Raw genomic sequence first — 26,365 nt, forward strand, 5'->3', positions numbered from 1 at the left:
AATATTAGTAATATACATGGAAGCATTTTAAGTGTATTTCTGTATTTCATGCAATATATGGAATAACAGTGTTCTTAGTTTTACTTCTTTAAGAAAATAATCTCTCCTAAGTTTGAGCCTAGAATGTTTAAAAATTTAGCATGATTTTTGAGTGTTTGCCTTTCATAGAAAAATATATTCTTTAAAGTTAGACTTTTTAAAGAAATTATCTTAGATAATTAAATCTAAGTTCCATATTTGCTTTCAGAATGTAGTTATCTTGTCTTTGCTTCAAAATGTGGTTATCTTGTCTTTGCTTTGGAGATGTGATCTGATTGTTTTATTGTTTTTTAAAGTATCAGTTGTTTAAGGATTATGAGCATGACATAGATTTGTACCTTAAAAATTCTATAAAACATCAAGTTGGTATCAAAATGCCATGGTAGGGTAAATAGTTTAAAACTTGCTGTGAAAACCAATTTACTACCATGTACCAGTTGCTAAATTAGGTAACCTGTATGAAAGCTTTGTAAAATTAAATGGAGATAAATCAAAGTTCAAGTTATCATAATTGTTATCATAATCACTATTAAATGTGTTTCATTAAGAAGAATCAAAAAAATTATATATTTCAAACCAAGAACATTATTTGGAGCTTAAAATTAGATTCGTTAAGTTACTTAGTATAGAACCACAGAGGTATGTAGAGTTAAAGTCTTAAGACTTCCTAAGTTTAATCATCTGCAGTTTAAGTTTATACTGAACAGAGAACACACAACTAATACAAATTATGGATCTTTCATAATATACTTCTCACAACTTATAACCTTAAACAGGAAGACTGACATATGTATTGCTATCTCTGATTTAGTAGACTTCCAGTGTGGCCCCCTTTTATACAATAAGTAGCAGCCCTTCTGACCCCCTGGGACTTGCCTTGCAGGCAGCCCACAAGGGAATTCCATGTGTAAGAAACACTGATTCCTTGGGATTTCCTTTGCAGCTGGCTTCCAAAGGATCATAACTCCAGTGTAGGAAACCCTGATTATGAGGAGTCCCTGGGAAATTAGAGACCAAATATGCCCCCTTTAAAGAAATGAGAGTTGCTTTTATACAATTTTCTTTTCACTTGATTTCCCCATGTTTAGTTAGTTGTATCTCGGTTGAGCCATTATAGATATCGTGTGCTGGTTCTAGTCTTTGTAGTACTTCACCTCTTTATTGGTTTCCTCTCTCCTTCTGCCTTTCCTCTTATGGTATCCTCTTTCCTTTATGCATTTTCTCTCTGTGGTGTTAAACTCTTTCTTCCTCTGGCTGACTGCTATGGGCTACTGGATACTATTATGAATGAATACGTAATGTCATTGAGACTGCTTTTCCTTTTGTAGTTAGTACCCAGCCTTTTGATTCCTCTTCCATCAAAATATATGTACATTGAATATAATCAATTTTTATCTTTCTCTCTCATAGACCTGATATCCTTCCACTGTCCTCACTAAAATAATTCCTTAATGACTTAATTAAGAATACTTTAGTAAACTCATACAAGTTACTATTGATGCATTTAGATGCATTTAGATTATCCAGTGTTTCTCTTACGTATTTACTCTGATTATTAATGTCTCACAGTACTTGAGCAGTGTCTCTTTTGGTAATATTTTATCACTGTCCTCATTGTAGTCTGTATAAAACCCAAGATCACTTAGATATCTTCTCTCATTATAGTTTCTCTTTAATATTTTCCCTCAAATGTTACTGCCTAATCTTTCCTTACAGTCAAAGTCACAGTCCTCATCCACAAAGCACTCTTTTTTCAGTGCCCTTGAAATCAATTTCTTTGTTCTTTGGTACTTTTCATTAAATCTGAAATAAACATTTTCAGGGTTCCTGGGTGGCTCAGTTGGTTAAGCATCTGCCTTCAGCTCAGGTCATGGTCCCAAGGTCCTGGGAGCAAGCCCCATATCAGGCTTCTTCCTCAAGTGAGAGGTTGCTTCTCCCTCTCCCTCTGCCTGCCACTCCCCCTGCTTGTGCGCTCGCGTGCTCTCTCTCTCTCTTTCTGTCAAATAAATAAAATCTTTTTAAAAATTTTTAAAAAGAAACATTTTCTTAATGTTTTCTCACGTATGTTTTGCTTATAAATACACAGTGGAAGAGAAAAAATAAAGGAAAAGAAAGGTCCAAGGAAGAAGAGACTTAAAAAGAATTCTCACTGAGAGCTAATTTATCTTTTAATTATTGCATATCCCATTTCAGTTTGTGTTTCTGAGATTGTGAGCCCATGGGCAGAGCATTCTATTTCCTGGTTTGCGTAGTACATAAAGTATAATAAATGAGTTAAGGACACTCTTCTTTTCTAAATCTGAACTTAAAACTTGTTATTTTTCCTGTGTTTATTTAGAATCTGCCCTAATGCAGAAACTTAACATTTTCTATGTAATCAGAATGTCTTCATATAATCATTGTTAATGCCTGCTAATGCACTATTGTATAGATACGCCATGATTTCTTTAAATATCTTCACAGTTAGTCAACTGTCTTTTTTAGAGTTGGTGACTCTCTACAATCAGTCTAATTTTGATGTTTCTTGCTGAAGAAAAACATTTCTGTATTGTGAACTTGAGACAGTTTGTGAAATGGACGTTTAATTAAAAGCAGGGATATCATAGATAATCACATCAAATGTTTACCTAGAGATGCTGAAAGGAATACAAAGTTGACCCCAAGTCCTATCCCTTCCTTTCCTCTGGAAGTACTAATAATTGTGGAAGTTTGGCAGCAGGAAGGAAAAGAAGTGAAGATGCTGGATGGATGTTCGTGAACGTTAGTTAGCACTCTTCACGGTTCTGGTTACAGTTTTCCCTTTAATTCCGCATGATTACATCTGCTTAACTAGACATTAATAACAGCAACAGCTAACATTTACTGAGTGCATAATAAGTACAGGCACTCTATGTATTAACTAATTTAATCATCACAGTAGACCTATGATGTTGGATTTGGCTTTATTATTACTTTTTTAAACAGATGGAAAAACTGAGACCCATGGTGGCTAAGTAACTTACTCCAGGTCACACACCTTTTGGGGACAGACCTAGGCTTCAACTCCAGGGAGGCTGGTTCCCAAGTCCAGGTTCCTAACTACTATGCCTTACTACCTTATGAATAGTACTGGAAAAGGATGATGCAAATCATTATTTTCAGTTGATACATAGTCTGTCCTTACTCTACACTCACAGAAGTTGGGAACTCATACCATGAATTAAATGAAAATGTACCTTGCTCACCAGAATTTGATTAGGTGTTAAGGTCTCAGAACAGTGCTATTCAAGCATGCTTTATGGACCACTGGAGCCTCACAATCACCTGGGCATGTCTTAGCATTACAGTCTTGGGCCCCACCTCAAACCTACCCAAACCCTATCACAGAGTTAAATTCAAGCATCTCTTTGTGTTTTTGGGTTTTTTTTCAAACAAGCCCTCCAGGTATTTTTCTGTTCACTAAAGTTTGAAAAGCACTAGTCTAAAGTATATGTTCCCACAGGGTCATCATGCAAATGATCAAATACCAGCTCAGGGTGTGGAATCTGATTTGGAGGGTGGGCGGGTAGGAAGTGGATGTAAAATCAGGCCATGGATTTTTTAAAATTATTTTAAAATGGAGAAGGATTTATTTAGACCAAAGAAAGAAAGATAAATTGATTCAAGTTTATTTGGGTCAAGGATAGAGTATCTCCCTGAATCCCTAACTCCTACTTTAAAATGTTAAAGCGAGGGGATCCCTGGGTGGCGCAGTGGTTTGGCGCCTGCCTTTGGCCCAGGGCGCGATCCTGGAGACCCGGGATCGAATCCCACGTCGGGCTCCCGGTGCATGGAGCCTGCTTCTCCCTCTGCCTGTGTCTCTGCCTCTCTCTCGCTCTCTGTGACTATCATAAATTAAAAAAAAAAAAAAAAAAAAAAATGTTAAAGCCAGAAATGTATTTAGACTGATTTTTCAGAGAACTTGTTTCTCTTCCTGGAACTATTATGGGAAAAAAAGACTGTTCTCCCCTTTGTGCTTGGGGGACCTACATTCCAGAGTAGGAAGAAAACTTTACACAAGTATTCATTAGTGCCATCAGTAAGCAGTTCCAGGCACTGGGCTGTTTGGCCAGGCAAGAGAGACCTTCTCTGCCACACCTGCCTACTAAGGGCCTGGAGCAGTGTGACCTGGCCCTTAGCACTGTGAGCCTCATAGTGCCACTTTATAAAGAGATGTTTTATGTTTCTTCTTCACTGAACACAAAAAAGTTAGCTGCAAAGCATTCTGTCAAACTTGACTGTATGTCTGGAAAAGAACAAAAATGGCAAGAGCAGGAATTAAAGACTCAGTAATCTAAATAGAAAAGGAAAAGTATCAGCTGAAATTCAAAGAGGATTAGAAAACAAAGTCCATAAGATTTAGTAGAGTGGAATTTGTTTGTTTTCAGCAGCAAATAGGTATTCAGATGGAAGAGGATAAAAACCCTCATTCTTGGGGCACCCAAGTGGCTAAGTATCCAACTCTTGATTTTGGCTCAGCTCATAATCTCAGGGTTGTGAGATGTAGCCCCACACTGGGCTCCATGCTGGCATGGAGCCTGCTTAAGATTGTCTCTCTCTCCCTCTCTTGTTGCTCCTCCTCTTTTAGTCTCTTTTCCTCTCTCTCCCTTCTTCCCCTCCCCCCGCCCCCTGCCCCAAACAAAACAAACTCCACATTCTCTGCCCACAGGAGAGTAGTGAAGGAAAAAGACAGGCAGGGCAGAACATGAGTGTAAGGAGGGCATGGGTGCTGGGGAGTTTCCCTGAGATGAGAGTGACTCTGAGCTTTAAGGGATGAGTGGGAGCTGGGAAGAAGATGAAGAAGGGTATGGCAGACAGACAGGGTCCATGGAAGGAGGGAGCTGGCACATCCAGCGGGTGCAGGCTGCCTTTTATTCACAAAGTAGGAGGGGCATAGTCAGTTTCCAAAGGTGAGAAGAACAGAACGTGGTGTATTAAAAATATGCTTATTCCGTGGGGACAGAGCTGAACCAGCAGTGGGGAGGCCCCTGGAGGCTGGCACTGTCATGTGCTTATGTGATATGTGTCCAGTAGAGCACAGTGTCCTGGAAATAGGAGAGGAAGAAGAGAAGTCATTGAATCAAGCCAGATTTTAGGTTTCTTGGTGAGTAGAGCAGAAAGACAGGTGGGCAAGCAAGGGACCTGGAGGTCCTGATGGAGTTGTCCTTAAGCTGATGGGGTGATTCTAGGATGAAAATAAAGATTTAAGGGAATTAATTAGGAAAATATGGATAAGAGCTAAAGGATTGGGAAGTTCTAGATGAGAGCAAAGAATAGGTGTGAAGGGGTGAAGAATGGTGATTGTGGAAAGTGCTCACTTTCTTAAATTGTCCTATTCTAAATGTATGGTTACTAAAACAGGATGCAAGATCTTTTCTCACATTTGATTTGAAAAAATTTCAAGTTACATGGGCATTTGTCTTTGTGAGTTTATTTTAGCATTATATAGGTCTTTTAGATATGCTAGAAATAATCTATGGTGAGATGAAAAACAAGTTTTGAGATAAAATCTGATTATAGACCTTAAAATTTTTATTTTGTTAAATCATTTTTAGATTTTCAAAAGTGAAGGGGCAAGGAAGAGAGATGGGATTTCAAGGGAGGTTTCTTTTTTAACAAAAAATGTGAGCATGTTTACATATATGTGAAAGTCCTGAGTTTTAGGAGAGTGTTCCATTTTACAGAAACAAGTCTTAAGTTATTAAAAGGAAATTTGTTTCTTCCTAACAGACCACAATGTCAATAATTCCATCCATGACCTAATAATTTATAAATATCTAGGGAGCTGTCAGGGTTGAGGGAATAAATAGTCCCTTGTCCTTTGAATTAAATATGAAATTGTGTTTATATTATTTAAGATCTAAATAAGGTACTACCAACCTATGTTTAAAATTTTTCAGTCAGTTGTAAACATTTATCAAAAGCTGTCTGATTCTGGTCACTAACTGCCTTGTGTCTCTAAACACAGCATTAGACATACGAGAATCTGGCAGTGTGAACTGAGACAGATTCGGTGTCAATACAAAATGTCTAACACTTAAGCAAAACACAAAATAACCATAAATTGCTTCAAGAAACCTAAGAATATCACAGCTTGAAGATATTTATGTTTTAAGAGTGAGTTTATACCTGGGAAAGTGGACTACTGAACAGATCTTAGGTGTTTTGTGAGGTTTTAATCATGCTTTTATTGTAGAAGTTGAATTTCAAAAGCTAAACATGGAGGTCCCACTTGAGTATTTTTTTTTTTTTGTATTTATTTATGATAGTCACACAGAGAGAGAGAGAGAGGCAGAGACACAGGCAGAGGGAGAAGCAGGCTCCATGCACCGGGAGCCCGACGTGGGATTCGATCCCGGGTCTCCAGGATCACGCCCTGGGCCAAAGGCAGGCGCTAAACCGCTGCGCCACCCAGGGATCCCCCACTTGAGTATTTAATAAAGACTGAGCACTCTGGTAGAGGGCAGGCTGTGAATCCTTTACTTACAGAACAACCTCATCTCTCCCATAGAATCAACTCTCAGATAAGGAGCAATTTGAACTCAGCTTTTAGGGGGTAGGAGCAGCGAATCTTAAGCGCTACACGTAATGTTAATTTTAAAAATCAATATTTATTTATATTCAACTCTGAGAGAATATCATTTATTCTTTTAAACTCATCTTCTTGTTCTAGCGCATAAAGTCTGGCAGAGATGGCAGTGGGGGTCCCCGCAGCAGAAGAGAGGGCAGTGCCAGCAGTGGTAAGTATTTCCTGACAGATGTGTAGTACACAGGCTTCTAGAAACATCTGGAATGTAATAACTATATGTAAATGTAATGACTCTATGTAAATGACTATAAATGTTAGTGGATTTTACTTTCTTAAGTAACCATACCTGTTTCTGCTAAGTGATTTCTAAGTAAGTTCATGCTGGATAGATTAATATAGACTTCCATACTAATGAGGTTTTACTGTGTTACATTTTTTAAATTTACATTTTAAGGCAGTACCTTGAGAAGTAAGATGATCTTAAAGAATGCTGGAAGTCCTGGGTCTTTACACTCTTCTTATAGAAATAGTGCCAGTCTGGGAATTAGGAGCCGTGGTTCTAGTCCCTGTCTTGATCATGACAGCCATCTGCCTTTGGACCAACTGTAAATACTGTATGCTTCAGGTGATTTCTAAATTTGTTTGAATCTCTCAGTTCCTTGACTTTGATTGCTTGTCACACCATTACTTAATAAGATTGTTAGGTTTTCCTTCCCTCATTCCTCATCAACAAAATACGGCTTCTGTGTCGTTGTCAGGGGAGTAATAGAAATTTGGTGGTTTTAAGGAAACCAAGTGGAAAAATAAATGCTAAAGTGGGATCTATAAATACATATATAATCTCTCATATCCATACTTAGCACCATCATACATACATGATTCAAATCCATGCACTACCCAACATCATTCTCCTATCTCTATGATCTAGGAGTCAGGACAAAGGCAAATGCGACCCTTAGTTCAGATAGGCCTTTCTTTCACAAACATTTATTAGATGCACATCAGGTGCCAGATAAATACTGTGCCAAGTGCCGAGGACATGGGGATGAGTAAGACATGATCCCTGTGCCCAGGGAAATTAAAATCTAGTTAGAAAGACACACAGGTTTCAGGTGCTGTGCTAGAGAAATGCACATGTGTGTTCTAACTTCCTGTAGATAGAAACTGCAGTTGGGACAAAGATTCTTTCCTGAGTTCTAAGCTCTGCTTTGCCAGATGGGTTTAAGCAGTTACAATCGTCAGTGGCATCTAGTTCTAACAAGACAATTTGATTCTCTAAGGAACAGTTCAGCTTCTCCAGCTGAACCTCACAGTCCTCACCTGTTTACTCTTAGGTCACAGTAGTCGTTACCAGAGCTTCAGAAATTAGTAGAAGCAGCTTTCAGCTTAAGTCCCAGGGATGCCCAAGGGGCATCTGCTACATCAGGGAGTCGCCATTTACTATCTGGTCAGCCCTCCATGGTCATGATGGGCATTGGCATCTCCATAGTGTCCCCTAACTCTCAAATGTCACCTCAGTTCTGTTTCCCTGGCCCCACTTCTGCTTTCATGTGGGGTTGGATTTAACTGAGTCCTGGTTGTGAGAGTTCTGTTCTAGCTATTCTCATAATAAGCTGGAGAACTACAGGCCTGCAACCTCTTCTCCAAAGCCCATAGGGCTGAGTGTGTTGTAGAATTCAACATTTTTTGGAGTTTTGGAAAGTAGTATGGTGCATCACCCATATATAGTACCCCTAGGGAGCATCTCAGTCAAACATAACTATTACTGATTCGTGAAACATGAATAATAACACTAAGGATAAATGATGGCTAAAAATAGCTTCAGGTCAAGTCAGGCTTTTTGCCCATGAAGTTTACATATTGTCACCTGAAAACTTGGCTTTCAGGAGCTTTTGATTTTGGAATTGTATATAAGAGAACATGTACCAAAAATGTCCCAAATGGCCAAGAGGTCAGCCCACAAGGTTTTGTGCATCAGTTAAGAGGAACTTAGGTTCACCAGACCAACTTGCTGCCCTTGTTCATCCTTTTCTCTTAGGGAACAAGTAGCCTATGATATGATTTTTTTTTTTTTTTTTTGAAATTGAGTGTCCCGTAGGGAGTAATTGTCTTAAGTAACCCCTAGGGAAGTATTAAATATTTATTAAAATTCTAGGACTGGATTCACTATCTTCTAAGTTTTCTACATTTCCTCTTAAAAATCTGAAGTTCAGGGGTGCCTGGGTGGCTCAGTCGGTGAAGTGTCTGCCTTTGGCTCAGGTCATGATCCCAGGGTCCCTGCTCAGTGGGGAGCCTGCTTCTTGCTCTCCTCCCGCTCCTACTATCTCTGTCACTATCTCTGTCTCTCTCTCTCTCAAATAAATTAAATAACTCTTAAGTTCAGAGTAACCAACCAGCACATCCCAAACAACCCCCAACAGCCTATGTTAAATTCTCAGAGCCTTCCCTGGTAATTTGTAAGCTTGCAAAATGTCACCAGTGTTAACCCCTAAACCTGAGCCTGAGTTACCCAGATGTCTGAGATGTTTGAAAATCTGCTTCAAAAACATAAGGACCTCCTAACAGAATGCCACGGCATACTCTAAGAACCTTGAATAGTTTGGTGCTAAGCCAGAGCCCATAGGATAGTGTCCACAGTCCCACCCCAAGAAATTATCCTTGGCAGACTAACATCCGCCTCTCAGAACATCAAAAGGATCAAAGTGTGCCTCAGATGCCACTGAGGTGCTAGGTCCTTCAACATGTAGAGCTGTTCAGCCTCCCAAGGTGACCTCTCCCTAATACTCCTTATATCACACTATGTTTCAGAACAAAACGAAATGCCTCACTTGGGCCTGGGACCTCCACCATGGTCAGGGTTAGTGCAGCGAACAAAAGACTCATAGTAGGGATGCCTCAGCATCCTAGGGTGGCTAGCATAGTAGGGTGGCTCAGCAGTTGTGCATCTGCCTTTGGCTCAGGTCATGATCCCAGGGTCCTAGAATTGAGTCCCACATCGGGCTCCCTGCAGGGAGCCTGCTTCTCCCTCTGCCTATGGCTCTGCCTCTCTCTCTGTGTCTCTCATGAATAAATAAATAAAATCTTTAAGAAAAAGACTCAAAATAGAGAAATATGAGGCTACCTCAGATCTGATACCTGAGTGCACAGAAGGAGAGGCCTTTCTGTTACAAATTTGCTTCCTGGTCCTGCCCTTCCCCCATTGCCTTTCTCTTTTTTAATAAATTTTCCTTTCTCTCATCCAGTCTGTTTTAAGTCCAACACAAACAATTCTGGTGTACAAATAAGCCTTATTCTCACAGGAGGGAATCTTGGAGTAGAAATTCTGTGTTATTGAGACACTTTTACAAGCTGGGTTTCATGCTGTTTGGTCCTCTTGGCACAAGTTTAAAGCATTAAATACTTCCTTTTTAGGGTTCTTGCTTTCTTCCCCCCCCCCCCCCCACACACACACACCATTTGCCTTTTTGTTCTTTATTTCCTGATCCCTTGAGATACATGGCATCCCAGACTTCTTCATTCCCTCCTGCAGCCCAAATTGGAATGCCTCTTTTGGTGACCTTGCTGGTTACCCTGACACTTTTTCAAGAATCCTATTTTCTGACTTTTTTTCTCCAGCTCTTGGCACAGGCCACAGTGCAGGATGTCCTGGCTTTGAAGTGTGAATAAAGTGTGCTGTGGATGCCTGTCTCATTTTCTCTTCCCTTCCACCTCATGGGGCCCTCTCAGAGCTTGCTGCAGCACACTGCCAATGCGCCTCCATCCTCACCAGCACTCTCCCTCCCACTCAACAGTACCAATCACTTACCTATTATACCTCAGGATTTCCCAATACAAACCCACATGTGACAGACCCCAATCTTACCCATCTTCTGCCTCTGCCTGTGAAACCTTGAGATGCACATTTATCTAGTAACATGGAAATATTTGGCACTTCTCTCTGGATTTGATCCACAGATCACATAGTGGAAAGGGGTGATTTTCTAAATGCATCCAAGAGGCCAGCCTTAAGCTGTTAAAATAAATGTAGTGCCTGCGTCTAGGTTTTTTAAAGTATTGCCCAGATGAGAGGATCATAGGGAACTTAAATATCAGAATGATTAGATCATATAAAATGAAATGCTTGAGGGCCCTTGAAAATTGTCTTTTTTTTTTTTTTTTTTTTTTTTTTTTTGTGGATCAGGCTAGTCCTACTACAGCCTTACTTTTGCTATTAGTTTGTTTAATAAGCCCCAGCTCCTGTCCTCTTCAGTGATTCTCCAATTTTAGCATATGGCAGAGTCACCTGGAACACTTGTAAAAATAGCCTGCCAAACTCCTAAGTCCAGCATTTCTGAACCAATCTGGGCCACACCAAGGAATTTGTATTTCTGACAAGGTCCGAGCTGATGGGACCTTAAACGAGATATTACAAGAGTAAATGTGATACAGTGTATAGAAAGGTTGCTACAACTATTACCACCAAATTCAAATTCACAGTAGCAGCAGTCATCCAGCTTCTGGCCTCATGCCCTAGCTCTGTCACTCCCAAGTGTCATTACCCTGGGAGGTGGTGTGAGCTTGAGCCTAACTTAAAATTATATGCACAACTCATGGAAGGGGGCTCAGTGCAATGCCTGGCACACACTGAGTATCTATTATTATTGTTATTATTATTATTATTATTATATACAAACTGCATGCAAAGCAATAGTGTTTGGTTTAGGATATTGAATTATCCATTCCAGGATCTTCAGTACATTAGTTTGTTTTTGTAGAATTAACTTAAAATGAAATGAATCTAACTCCTTGAGGTAGAAATACATGACTTTTAAATGCCAAATTTGGAGTTAAGGTTTCAATTGCTCATTGCCAAAACATCAAACAATTCAGAAAAAAGTTAAGTCACAGTGAAAGTCAGTTTCCACAAGGAGAGCTATATTTGACAAGTTCCAAGTCTCCATAGTTAGCAGATGTATGGTCTCGAGACCATGGATAGACCAGATGAAAGGAGTAATCAGATTCCTGTCCAGTGTGCTGGCTTGCATTAAAAAAACAGGAAATCCACAGAACACCTCTGTTTCTCATGTGTATCTGTCCTCAGGAAACAAGAGTGCCTTCTTTTTTTTTTTTTTTTTTTTTAATTTTATTTATTTATGATAGGCACACAGTGAGAGAGAGAGAGAGAAGCAGAGACACAGGCAGAGGGAGAAGCGGGCTCCATGCACCGGGAGCCCGACGTGGGATTCGATCCCGGGTCTCCAGGATCGCGCCCCGGGCCAAAGGCAGGCGCCAAACCGCTGCGCCACCCAGGGATCCCCAAGAGTGCCTTCTTATAAGGCATCTTACATCTTCCATTTTAGCATGATGGTTGCATTTTGTGATTTCAGTACTGCGTTATTAAGGTTTCATTTTAAAATTGTTTTTATTCTGGGTGCTACTTAATAGTTCACTGCATTTTTTTAGTTTTTATTTTCCTGGGTGTGAACTTTTCCTGTGACAATGTATCTCTTAGTTTTACACTAAAAATAATTTTATATTGAAAGTGAGTAGGGTAATATGACTCAGTTAACTTTATGGTTAACTTTTTGAGGAATGTGTGCTTTATAAAATACATTGTAGCCACTTAGTATCCTAAGTGAAAAATCTAATGGCCTTTTTTAGTTTTCAAGGTCAAATTCACCATTATCTGATAATTCTCCAATATCCTTCCCCCTTCCCTTAGGGCTAGGGGGAACTGTCCCTGATTTCTTATTTTTTAAAAGTGCTATCCAAATGAAATCTTTAAAAATTCTTCCTACTGCCCTGAATATGTTACAAACACACTGCCCTTACTTTTTCAATCTCTTCTTAAATTATTCTCTTTTGGTGAGCTGTAACTCTAATTTCACTATCCATTAGACATTAAAAAATATTTTTGGTCTTTCTCCTCCATCTCCAAGATGATACTCACTTTGGCACCTATGAAGATGCAATCACTATGGGAGATCTTCTCTCATTCCGAAAGTATAAAGAAATTTTTGTTCATACCTAGAAATACTAAAGAACATCAGACAGTACTTTTGAGACCTGTAGCATGAATCTATTGTCCGAATTACTTCTAGGTACTTTGTAGTCAGGCTTATAAATGATCTATCTATGAGTTACCTTGTAAAAACATTGGTCAAGGCAGGATGTAGTCTCTCCTCTAGCAGTAGTAGTATTATGAGATTTTTTTCCCCAAATCTCAAGATTGCAAGCTTGTTTTATAAGACAAGAGGACTTAGGCTATTCTGGAGATAGGAGAAGGGTCTAAAACATAGAGCTATGAAAAGAAGTCGTGAGTTTACTTTGCCTTGATACATTGTTAAGACAGCCATATTCTGTGCTGTTAAACTTGGAATAGCGTATGGTTAGGTACGTGTACGTGAATAAGGCTGTGCTTACTCATATAAACTTTCCACAACTGGATGGAAAGTGCCACACTTTACATGGGTCCTTTGCTAAAAAGGCATTATTATAGAATGGGCAAGGACTAGGTTGGCAATTGGAATCCTCGGTTTCACAGATGGCCTTGGCACTAACTTAAACTGTGAACTCTTGAACAAGTGACTTTACCTCCTTAGGCCTGTTTTCTCATCTGAAACATAAAGAGGTTAGGCTTAATCTTTTTAGTAACATTATGTGTTTCCTGCTGACTATAAAATTATTACTTCTATTTCTGACAGTAAGATGGACTGAATATTCAGGGAAACTCCTCCAGGAATAGCACTCCTAAAAATGGTGAATTCAGTATTGGATGGGGGGTTTGGTGGAGAGGAAAGAAAATAAGAAAATGAAAAAGGTTTGTTTTTTTTGTTTTGTTTTTTTTTTGTTTGTTTGTTTTTGTTTTTTTGAAAAAGGTTTTTAAATGCATGGCTAAAATGGCAAGAAAAAAGGAAAATCTTTGGAGATTAAAAATGAGTAGAGGGGCACCTGTGTGGCCCAGTTGGTTTAAGTGTCTCTCTCTTTTTTTTTTTTTTTTTAAGAGAGTCAGAGACACAAGCCAGAGAGAGAATTAGGCTCCCTATGGGGAGCCTGATGCAGGACTCAATCCCAGGATCCTGGGATCACGACCTGAACCAAAGGCAGATGCTCAACCACTGAGCCATCCAGGTGCCCAAGTGTCTGATTGTTGATCTCACGGTCAGGTCTTGATCTCAGGGTTATGAGTTCAAGCCCCACATTGGGCTCCTTGCTGGATGTGGAACCTTAAAAAAAAAAAAAGGTAGTAAATTTAAATCCAAAGGAATAAATTTGTGTAGAAGCTGGCATAGCATTGGTTCTAGCTAATCCCTGGTGGCCTAGAGCCTAGATTTATAGGCCACTCATGAGGAACAAAGGATGCAGTGAGCGGCCCCAAAAAGTCAGAGGTCAAATCAAAGAATCCCTTTATAAAACTAGGACCCCTAATAGGAAATACTGGCAGTAGGTCAACTAGAAAAAAAAAATCCACCCTGCAAAGGATGGATTTCCATGTTGGCACTACTGGAATGTAAAAAACAGGAAAAGCTCCCTGGAAAATTCCTAACCATAAACCCTCAATCACAGACTTTGGGAGCTAGAATATATATTACCTGTGTGACCTGAAGGAACCCCACACTGAAAATTTGGCACAAAGTGGAACGGAGTTGGTGCTGTTCCCAGGTACCTAAGGAGAAACAAGTTTAAATCTATCCTGAAGTAATATACTGTAGATAAACCTCAAATACATCCTTCAGATAAAGTTTAAAAAAACAGGAACATACAATTTAAAGATGTCTGAGCACATGAGGAAAAAGCACTATGAATGAGCAACAACAGAAGCTGTAGAATCCAATTTTCAAAGACTACAGATGTTCTAATTATCAGGTAAAAATATAAAAGTGAGAATGGAGATATCTCTTGTTATTTGAACTCTAGAACTGAATGGATTGAATTTGTTTTTTTGTGTTTGGGGTGGGGGGTTTGATGATGTGTTTTTATCCTCTGGTACCTGAGCTCTTAAACACTTGCTATCTAAAATTGAAGAATCAGCACAATCCCTCCCTCATTGTCCAGATTCTCACTATACAAACTCAGGAATCAGATCAAGATAGTGGGCAATACTTGTGTATTTTAAGTATGACAAAGGGATAAAAGAATATAGAAGTTACTACACAGATTGAAAAGAACCAAATACAGCTTCCAAAACTAAAAAATATAATTCAAATTATAAACTCCTCTATTAGAAATTTTGTTTTTGGGTTTTTGGGTTTTTTTGTTTGTTTTGTTTTTGTTTTTTTTGTTTTTTTGTTGTTGTTTTGGTTTTTGAGAATTTTTTTTAAGATTTTATTTATTTAAGATAGAGCAAGAGCACAAGTGGGGGGAAGGCAGAGGAAGAAGTAGGCTTTCCACTGAGTAGGGAACCTAACATGGGGCTTGATTCCAGGACCTCAGGATCATGATTCAAGCTGAAGGCAGATGATTAACTGACTAAGCCACTCAGGAGCCCTGAAAATTTATGGTTTAAACCGGGGTTGGAAAACTACAGTTTACAGATCAGATCTGGCTTGAGCTACCACCTATTTTTGTCAATAAAAGTTTTCCTGGAGCACAGCCATGCTCATTCTGCCTTCATGTTGCAACAGAAACCATATGGCACACAAAGCCTAAAATATTTTTAAATGGTCCTTTACAGAAAAAGTTTGCTGGCCCTGAACAGCAAATTAGATCAGATGAAGAGAGAATACATGACCTGGAAGATAGAGCTGAAGAAATTACTAAGAATGAAGGATAGAGGGTCATAATGATGGAAAGCAGGAGAGATTGAGGGACATGAAGGATGTAGTGAATAAAGTCTAGCCTAGATATAATTGGGTTAGAAAGAATAAGGAAAAGGAAATAAATAATGGCTGAGATTTTCAAGAATTAATAAGATCCTCAGGGGGCACCGGGGTGGCTCAGGGGTTGAGTGTCTGCCTTTGGCTCAGGTCATCATCCAGGAGTCCTGTGATTGAGTCCCATATCAGGCTCCCTGCAAAGAGCTTGCTTCTCCCTCTGCCTGTGTATCTGCCTCTCTGTGTGTCTCATGAATAAATAAAATCTTCAAAAAAAAAAAAAAAGATGCTCAGATTATTGAGGCTAAATAACTCTCAAATGGGATAAAAATACATATATTATAGCCAAGTTACAATATATGAAAGGCAGAAAAACTCTTGCTGATTTCTCAAAGCCTAAAAGGAAAACCAGAAATAGTGGAATATCTTCAATGTGTGCAGAGAAAATGACTTTCAACTTGGAATTGTATGCCATTGAGTCTATATTTCAAGAATGAACATAATACAAAGCCATTTTAGAGCATTTTTAACCAGCAGGTTCTCTTTAAAAGAAATTGAAAAGGGGATACTTGAAGTTGAGCGGGGAAAGCCAGAAGTACAAAAAGAAAAGAAAGCAAGTATGATGGCAAATAGGCTATTAAATCTAAGTATATGTTCAATATTTAAAATAATGGCAATACTCTATGTTGTAGAATTTTTAAAAATCAAGATACAGTTAAATTCCTAGACCATGGTACCATTTAAAGCAGGGATGTAAGTTGTCATTTAATAAAGCATTCAAAGATCCTGGCTTTGTTTGGGAGGAGGGTAAAGAGACTGATTAATTTTAGATTATGTTAAATGCACATATTAAAATGCCTAAAATATCTAGTAAATATAAAAATAAGTGAAATGGGATGTATAACTTCCAAACTAGCAAAAGGCAAATATTTAAATGAACAGGTAAAACAGATGTTATATGTGACTCTAGAAATGTGGACATCAAAAGTTTTTCTTTTGATACATTAGTAGCAGTGGAACAAAATAAAGTCTGGAAATAGACCCAAACATACATAGTCAATTAACCTTTAACAAGTGCAAAAAGCAATTTTATGGGAAGCAGTGCTGGAATAATTGGACATCCACATGCAAAATATAATAATAATAACTGATCTATACCTTACACCATATACAAAAATTAACTCAAGATGGATCATTAAGGAGGGCACGTGTTGTAATGAGCACTGGGTATTATATAAAACTGATGAATCACTGAACTCTACCTCTGAAACTAATAATACACTATATGTTAATTAATTGGAAGAAAAACAATAGATCACAAAATTGAAAACTATAAAACTTGCAGAAGAAAAAAAATAAAAATAAAAATAAAACTTGCAGAAGAAAACACAGGAGAAAATCTTCATGATTTTGGGCTAGCCAGAGATTTCTTAGCTATGACATTAAAAGCTTATGATCCATAAAATTTTTTAAAATGGATAAATTGAACTTCATCAAAATTAACTTTTACTTCTCAAAAGACACTGCTATAAAAGTGAAAAGGCAAGCCAAAATAGGAAAAATACTTGAAAAATACATATCTGACAAGGGACTTGTATCTAAAATATAAAAAGAGCTCTTACAACTCAGTAGTAAGTAGGAAAACAACCCAATTGTCTTTTTTTAATCATGAAAAAATATATTTTTTAAGATTTTATTTATTCATTTGTGAGAGACACAGGGAGAGAGGCAGAGACATAGGCAGAGAGAGAAGCAGGCTCCCTACCGGGAGCCCAATGTGGGACTCCATTCCAGGACCCCGGAATGACAACCTGAGCCAGAAGCAGACGCTCAACCACTTAGCCACCCAGGTGCTCCGTCATGAAAATATTTGAACAGGCACTTCATGAAGGAAGGTCTATGAATGAGCATATATATGATAAGGGCTAATATCTAAAATATATAAATAACACCTATAATGCAATAACAAAAAAATAGATTTTAAAATAGAGAATTGAATAGACATTTTTCCAAAGGTTGCATAAAGATGGTTAACACACGTGAAAAGATGTTCAGCATCACTAATGATCAGGGAAATGCAAATCAAAATTACAATAAGACATCACTTCACACCTGTTAGAATGACTGTCATCTCAGTGACAAGAGATATCAAGTATTGGTATGAATGTGGAATAAAGGGAACCTTTGTACACTGTTGAGAATATAAATTGGTGCAGCCACCATGGAAAACAGTTGGAAACTCTTCAAAATATTAAAAATAGAACTATCATATGATCCAACAATCCCACTTCTGGGTTTATATCCAGAGGAAATGAAAACAGGATATTAAAGCAATATCTGCACTCCCATGTTCCTTGTAGCATTATTCACAATAGCCAAGATATGGAAACAACCTAAGTCTCTGTCAACAGATAAAATGATGAAGATGTGGTGTATATGTGCAATAAGAGTATTAATCAGCCATATAAAATAAGGAAATCCTGCCATTTGCAGGCACCTTGGTAGTTCAGTCAGTTAAGAATCTGCTGTTGGCTCAGTTCATGATCCCAGGGTCCTGGAATGGAGTCTGCGCAGGGCTCCCTACTCAGCAGGGAGTCTGCTTCTCCCTCTGCCACTGCCCCTCCCCCTTGTTCATGCTCTCTTGAGCATTCTCTCAAATAAAATCCTTTTTAAAAAGGCATCATAAAAATTAATTTAAAACAAGGAAATCCTATTATTTGCAACAACAAATAATAGGATTGAATGGACCTTGGGGGCATTATACAAAGTGAGATAAGTCTGACAGAAAGACAATACTGTTTGATATTGCTCACATATGGAATAAAAAGCCAAACTTGTAGGAACAGAGAGTAGAATCATGGTTACCGTGGTTATCAGGAGTGGAATTAGAAGGTAAATTAGTTCTGGAAATACAATGTACAACATTGTGATTATAGTTAACAAAACTGTATTATATACTAAAAAGATGCTTGAAACTTAAGTGTTCCCAACCCCCCCCCACCCCATGGTAATTATGTGACATGATGGAGGTGTTAACTAGTGCTATGTTAGTAATAATACTGCAGTATATATGTGTATCAAATCATCACATTGCATCCCATAAACTTACATAATGCTATATATATGTCAGTTACATCTCAATAAAGCTGGGGTGGGAGGAATAGTTCTCCAAAATCTATTCATGTTGGTACCTCCCCTGTTATTACCCCCATAGCACACAAACATATGCTCTGTACTGCTGTAGTTTTTATATAGATTTACTTTTATTCACAGGGATTTAGGAAAGGAAAACATGTCCTCAACATTCTGAACAATACACCATATTAATTATTTAAAATAAACTAAGTCATCAAAAATTTTTGATAAAGAAGGTATACAGATGAAAATTAAGCACATGAAAATATGGCCACTTCTTAGTCATTGGGGAAATGAAATTAAAGCCACGATTAGATACCCAGTAGAATGACTAAATGGAAAAGACTAACCATAACCAAGTGATGGTGAGGATGTGGAGCAATTGTTACTCTCATTCACTGTTGATGGGAATGTAAAATGGCACAACCATTTTAGAAAGTAGTTTGACAGTTTCTTTTCTTTTCTTTTTTTTTTTAAAGACTTATTTATTTATTCAGAGAGAGCAAGAGAGAGGCAGAGACACAGGCAGAGGGAGAAGCAGGCCCCATGCAGGAAGCCCGACGCAGGACTTGATCCCGGGTCTCCAGGATCACACCGTAGGCTGCAGGCGGCGCTAAACTGCTGCGCCACCGGGGCTGCCTGACAGTTTCTTTTAAAGTTAGACATATATTTACCATACAACCTAGCTATTCTAAGATTTTACCCAAGAGAAATGAAAGTATGTGTCCACACAAAGACTTGGACAAATATATTCATAGCTTTATTTCAAATACCCCCAAACTGGAAACAACACGAAAGTCATCAACAAAGGAATAAATTGTAGCATGTCTACACAACTACTCCACAATTAAATGGAAAAACACCTGAAACAACATAGCTGAATCTCTGCTGAATCAAAGAAGCCAGGTTTTTTAAAAAGAGCACACACATACGTAGTGATGGAAAACAGATCAGTAGTTACCTGAAGATTGGGATGGATGAATGGGGCGGGAAGTGGGAATGAGGAATTTCAAAGGAGCAAAGGGAAACTTTGGAGGGTGATAGATTTGTACTTCATCCTCATTATATTGATGGCTTTATGAGACTCCTCTATCTACACATTAAGTGTGTGCCATCTTTTGTATGTTGATTATAACTACATATAACTGGGGCAGGGACAGGGTTGGTCTCCCTTGTGATACACAGTGTAAAGAAAAGATTTACATGAGAGAAACGTGAGTCAAATCTATTCCTTTGCTAGAGCCTTAAAGCATCACATTACTCTCTCCAATGAACTCTCTTAACTTCAGAAAGATAATAGTTTCCTAAAATACTACCAAAAATGAATACTATTACAGAAAATGTAGACTTTCAGACAAAAACAAAGGAAAAAACTAAGGTTACTCAAAATTTCTTACCCAGATAATAATGCTGCTAAATGTTGTAGCATGCTTCCTTTATTTGCCATCATATCCTTAGTAAATTTTAGGAGTAGAATTGCCAAATGTAAAGATGTGCAAACTTTTGCCTTTTTAAAAAAATCATGGTCAAAACCAAAAAAAAATACTATCTTAATTAACATTAAGTGTATAGTGTTAGTGCTGCATTGGTGTGCAGCAGGTCTCTAGAACTTTCTCATCTTGCAAACCTGAAACTCTATACCCAGTGAACAACTACTGCCCTTTTCCCCCTCTGTTCTCCCCACCACTGGCAACCACTGTCTATTCTGTTTCTTGCAAAACTAAAACTGTACCCATTTCACAACAATCCTCTCCTACCCCCTAGCTTCTATTACACTTAGTATAATGTCCTCGAGGGTCATCCATGATGTAGCATATGACCAGATTTTCTTCCTTTTTAAGGGTGAGCAATATTCCCTTGTATGTATACACAGTATTTTCTTTATTCATTCATCTATTAATGGACATTTAGATTGCTGCTATCTCTCGGCTATTATAAATAATAATGAACAGGAGGTGTGCAGATATCTCTACAAGATCCTTTTGAATATATACCCAGAAGCAGAATTGCTGGGTCATATGGCAATTCTATTTTTAATATTTTGAGAAACCTTACTGTTTTACATAGCACTACACCATTTACGTTTCTGCCAGAAGTGTAGAGGTACTGTACTTGGAGACACTTGTTATTTTCTGTTACTTGGTATTGGCTACCTAATGGGTGTGAGGTCATGTTTCATTGTGCTTTTCATTTTCATTTCCCTGATGATTAGTAATGTTGAGCATCCTTTCCTATACTTGTTGGCCATTTAAATATCTTCTTTAGAGAAATGTCTATGCAAGTTCTTTGCCTAACTTTTTAATCGGGTTGTTTATGTTATGGTTGTTGAGTTGTAGGATTTTTAAATAAATATAGATATTAACCTCATCAAATATATGGCTTGCAAATATTTTTTCTCATTCCTCAGGTTGTCTTCCACCCTGTTGAATTGTTTGCTTTGCTGCACAGTTTTTAAAGTTTAATGTAATCCCATTTGTCTTTTCTTTCGTTGCCTTGCTTTTGGTGTCACACCCAAGAAATCATGCCAAATCCAGTGTCATGAAGCTTTCCAAACCCTGTGTTTTCTTCTAGGAGTTTTATAATTTCAGGTCTTACATTTACATCTTTAATTCATTTTGAATTAATGTTTTCATATTGTGTGAGATAAGGATCCAACCTCATTATATGGATATAGATATACACTTTTACCAACACTGTTCAAGGAACTGTCCTTTCTCCATTTTACACATGGTTTTTGCTACTTCATTCTATTAATGTGATATGTTATACAGATTGGTTTTCATATATTAAACCACCCTTGCATTCCAAGAATAAATTCCATTTGGTCCACATGATGAAGAACCATAGTTCTTTTAATATGTTGTCAAGTTAAATTTGCATTTTTAAAGGTTTTTTTATTATTATTATTCATGAGAGACAAAGAGGGATAGAGAGGCAGAGACACAGGCAGAGGGAGAAGCAGGCTCCATGCAGGGAGCCCGACATGGGACTTAATCCGGGGTCTCCAGGATCACGCCCTGGGCCAAAGGCAGCGCTAAACCGCTAAGCCACCCGGGCTGCCACATAAATTTGCATTTTATTGAAGATTTTTGTATCAGTAGTCATCGGGGATATTGATCTATAGTTTTCGTATAGTATCTTTGTATGATTTGGGTATAGATGTTCTATGCTTTCCTCATAGAATGAGTTTGGAGGTGTTCCCTCCTTTTCAGTTTTATTTGGAAGTTTGAGAAGTATTGGTGTTATTTCTTCTTTAAATATTTGATAGAATTCTCCAGTAAAGCCATCTGGTCCAAGGGTTTTCTTTGTTGGGAGGTATTTGATTACTGATTAAATCCACTTGTTACTTCTAGGTCATTCATATTTTTTATTTCTTCATTAGTCAGTCTTAGTACATTGTATGTTTCTAGAAACTTAATTATTTATTCTATGTTACCCAATTTTTTCACATAAAATTGTTCACAGTAGTCTTCTATGATCCTTTTTATTTCTGTGGCATCAGTTGTAATGTCTCCTCTCATTTCTGACTTGTCTTCACATCTTCATTTGTTTTGTCTTTTCTCTTTTTCTCAGTCTAGCTAAGGGTTTGTTTTCTTGAATTTTTCAAAAAAAACTAACTCCTAGTTTTATTTTTTTATTATTTTTCTCTGCTATATTGTGTTTATTTCTTTTCACATATTTATAATTTCCTTCCTTTTGCTAAGTCAGGTTTAGTTCTTCTCTTTTTAATTCTTTGAGGTGTTTATTTAGTTTTTTTAAAATATTTTATTTATTTATTCATGAAAGACAGAGAGAAGCAGAGACATAGGCAGAGGGAGAAGCAGGCTCCTTGCAGGGAGCCGGGATCACACCCTGAGCTGAAGGCAGATGCTCAACCACTGAGCCACCCAGGCCAGGCAAACCTATTTAGGTTATTAATTTGAAATCTTTCTTCTTTTTAAATGCATATATTTATTTTTTTTAAATGCATATATTTATAACTACACTGCTCTGAGCACTGCTTTTGCCACATCCAGTGATGGTATGTTTTGTTTTCATTGGCTTCAAGACACTTTAAAATTCCCCTTATGATTTCTTCTTTGTCTCATTGAGTGTTCAAGAGTGTGATTGGTATGATTTCAAGCTTCTTAAATTTATTGAAATTTGTTTAATAGCTAACCTATGATTTATCCTGGATAATTAATTGTTCCATGTGCACTGGAACATTTATCCTGCTGTTGTTGGATGATGTATTCTGTAAGTATCTGTTCAGTCTAATTAATCTATAGTGTTGCAAGTCCTCTGGTTCCTTTTGATATTCTGCTCACTGATCTATTATGGAAAGTGAGACATTGAAACCTCCTAGTATTACTATGTTACTATCTTTTCTTTCATTTCTGTCAATGTTCCTTTCAAATATTGGGTCCTCTGCTGTTAAAGTGCATATATAATTATTATATCTTCTTGGTGAACTGGCCTTTTGATCATTATATAATGTCCTTTGTCTCTGTGACAGTTTTTGACTTAAAGTCCATGTTGTTTGAAATAAGTATGGCCACTCCTATTCTCTTCTTGTTACCATTTTCATGGAATATCTTTTTTCATCATTTCACTTTTAGTCTATGTGTGTCATTGTATCTAAAGTTCGTCTCTGGGGCACCTCGGTGGCTTAGTCAATTAAGCATTTGCCTTCGGCCTAGGTCATGATCTCAGGGTCCTGGGATCAAGCCTCGAGTCAGACTCCCTGCTCAGTGGGGTCTGCTTCTGCCTCTCCCTCAAATGTGTGCTCACTCTCTCTCTCTCTCTCTCAAATAAAATATTTTTAAAATAAATATAGTTTCTTATAGATAACATATAGCTGGAAATTTTTTTTAACCTATCAGCCACTCTGTGTCTTTTTATGGAGTTTAATCCATTCATATTTAAAATAATTACAAATAGATAAGTACTTACTATTGCCATTATGTTAAATTTTTTGTATGCCTTGTAGTTATTTTGTCCTTTTCCTCTCTTGCTGTCTTCTTTTGTGTGTCATTGCTTTTTTCACTTGTTTGTTTGTTTGTTTTTCATTTTTGGAGCAGCGTACTTTCAATCCTTTCTGATTTTCTTTTGTGTATCTTCTGTAGGTGATTACCATGGGAATTACATAAACATCCTATACTTATAACAATCTATTTCAATTTATTTTAAACTAATAACAACTTCAATTACACACAAAAACTTTACTCCTTTACATTGCCCCAACACTGTGTTATCAATATTACAAATTATATCTTTTTATCATTTGTATTCATTAACATAATTTCATAGTTATTTTTATGATTTTATCTTTTATATTCTACACCTGAATTAAAAGTGATTTATGTACTACCATGGCAGTATTACAGGATTCTGTGTTTATATTTACCTTTACAGAGAGCTTTATATTTTCATATGATTTTTCTCTTATAATCTAATGTCCTTTTGTTTCAACTTGAAGGATTTAGCAATTCATGCAAGGCACGTCTAGTGGTGATAAATTCCCCTGCTTTTCTTTATCCAGTAAAGTCTACTTCTCCATCCTTTTTGAAGGATAGTTTTGCCAAATATTGTATTCTTGGTTGGCAGATATTTCTTCTTTCTTTACTTTGAAGATACCATCCCATTCCCTTGTAGCCTGTAATGTTTCTGCTGTGAAAGCTCATCATTATATGCTGGCTTCCTTGTTTATGATGAATTAGCTTTTCTCTTGCTCATTTTAAGATTCTTTGTCTTTGAATTTTCACTTTGATTATAATGTGTCTCAATGGGCATCTTTTTATGTCCATCCTATTTGGAGTTCCTTGAGTTCTTGAATTTGGATATTCATTTCCTTTCTCATACTTGGGAAGTTTTCACCCATTATTTCTTCAAATCTCTCTGCCCCATAATATGTATATTGATATCTTTCTGGGACTCTTATAATACATATATTTATTTATGTCCCAAAATCTAAATTATGTTTCATAAGTCTCTTAGGCTTTCCTCACATTTCTTCATTCTGTTTAGTTTTTGTTCTTCTGAGATGGTAATTTCAGATGACCTCTCTGCGAGCTCACAGATCCTTTATTCTCTCTGACCACATCTGTGTTTGAATCCTTCTAGTGCATTTTCAATTCAGTTATTGTTTTATTCTTCAGCCTCAGAATTTCTGCTTGGTCCTTTTTTAGTTTCTGTCTCTGATAGTTTACTTTCATTCATGCTTCATGTTCCTGATTTTATTTATTGTCTGTCTGTGTTCTCCTGTAGCACACGGAGCTTATTTAAGACATTTATTTTGGATTTTTTGTTGGGTAATCAATAGATTTCCATTTCCTCAGGGTCAATTTCTGAAGATTTGTTTTGTTTCTCTCATTGGGCCATGTTTTCATGTTTCTTGCTATTTCTTCATATGAAAAAACAGCCACTTTTCTCTGGTTTAGGTGCCTGGCTGTGTACAAGGGAAACTGTCACATGTCAGCCCCACTAGAGACAATGGGAGTTTCTTAAAGCTTTTATGGTATGGTATGGCATCTTCTCTCAGCTTTTTATTTTATTTTATTTTTTATTTATGATAGTCACAGAGAGAGAGAGAGAGGCAGAGACACAGGCAGAGGGAGAAGCAGGCTCCATGCACCGGGACCCCGACGCGGAACTCGATCCCGGGTCTCCAGGATTGCGCTCTGGGCCAAAGGCAGGCGCTAAACCGCTGCGCCACCCAGGGATCCCCTTCTCTCAGCTTTTATACGTAATTTCCCAATTAGAGAGGTTTCAGGATCTGTAATCTGTTACTTCCTCTGATATCTATAGCGCTGTAGGACCTCTAGCACTACCATAAGCTACTGAGCCCTCTTTTGTTCTGGGCAGCCCCCATGCATCCAAGATGTGCCAATTCCCCATTAGCGCTCTGAGTCAGGTGAGACCAGGCCCTTGGGAATCACTGCCAACACCACAAGCTGGACTACTGGATGTACATTCTACTCTAATTTTTCCTTGCTCAGGAAGAAGCCATGAGCTAGATCCTTTCCCTAGATCACAGCAAGCTGTGTTAGCTTCTGGGCATAGTGAGAGAATGTACTCTGGCACTGCAACAAACCACCAAGCTCTCTTTTGTTATCATCAAGAGTATGTTGGTTCTTTATCAGCACTCCAAGTAAAGCAAAACAGAAACCAGTCTCTCACATGGTTCCCTAAAAAGCCAAGATGTTGGATATATGTTCCATCCTACTTTTTCCTCCCCAAGGGAGAATGTTGAGACTTTTTCTCCCAATCTGAGTTATGCCAGTTTGTGATAGGGACTGACACAGTTGACATCAAATGGCTTTTCTTACCTGTTTCAATGCAATTGTTCTTGGATTTGAGTTCATCTGGGGTACTGCAGATAAACTGGTTTCTGGAATTCTCATAAAGGTATTTTGGACTGTGTATTGTCAAGCTGGTATCTTCGTGAGGGAAAAAGTTCTGGAGATTCCTCTTCTACTATCTTGGTGACCACAAAATTAAGTGTTGATATATACTACCACATTAATCTCGAAGGTTTGTTCATTGCACTTACCTGATATTTTTAAAATCTTGGCCATTTTAATAGGCAATGTTGAATCTTACATTTAGAATTATGTGGAGGTTTAAATTATGTAATACTTGGTACCTACAAAAGAATCAATTTAGCACTCTTCAGTTACAAAGCATATACAATTAAAATTAATGAAGCTATCATAAAGCATTAGAATCAGAACGTTACTCCTATGCCTATCTATGTGCTTTTTCTCACACCACCTCCTGCCTTCCCTACAGATAACCACTGTGAGTGGGTTTTGGTTTTTTTTTATGTTTTATGTATATCCAGGTTTATATTTTTTTAGTTTGCCTTTTCACA

At 37.7% G+C, this 26,365-nt stretch overlaps 1 protein-coding gene across 3 annotated transcripts in view; it reads left to right on the forward strand.

Annotated features, from left to right (window-relative positions):
- The window catches only part of IFT88 (intraflagellar transport 88), a 131,512-nt gene that overhangs the window by 102,433 nt on the left and 2,714 nt on the right, over positions 1-26,365 (forward strand). For all 3 annotated transcript variants that reach the window (XM_041766463.1, XM_041766462.1, XM_041766461.1), the window contains one exon: positions 6,731-6,797. In XM_041766463.1, the coding sequence (XP_041622397.1) occupies positions 6,731-6,797 (67 nt within the window). The remainder of the gene's footprint in view (positions 1-6,730; positions 6,798-26,365) is intronic.

Source organism: Vulpes lagopus, chromosome 8 (assembly GCF_018345385.1).
Source record: "Vulpes lagopus strain Blue_001 chromosome 8, ASM1834538v1, whole genome shotgun sequence".
Taxonomy (NCBI): Eukaryota; Metazoa; Chordata; class Mammalia; order Carnivora; family Canidae; genus Vulpes; species Vulpes lagopus.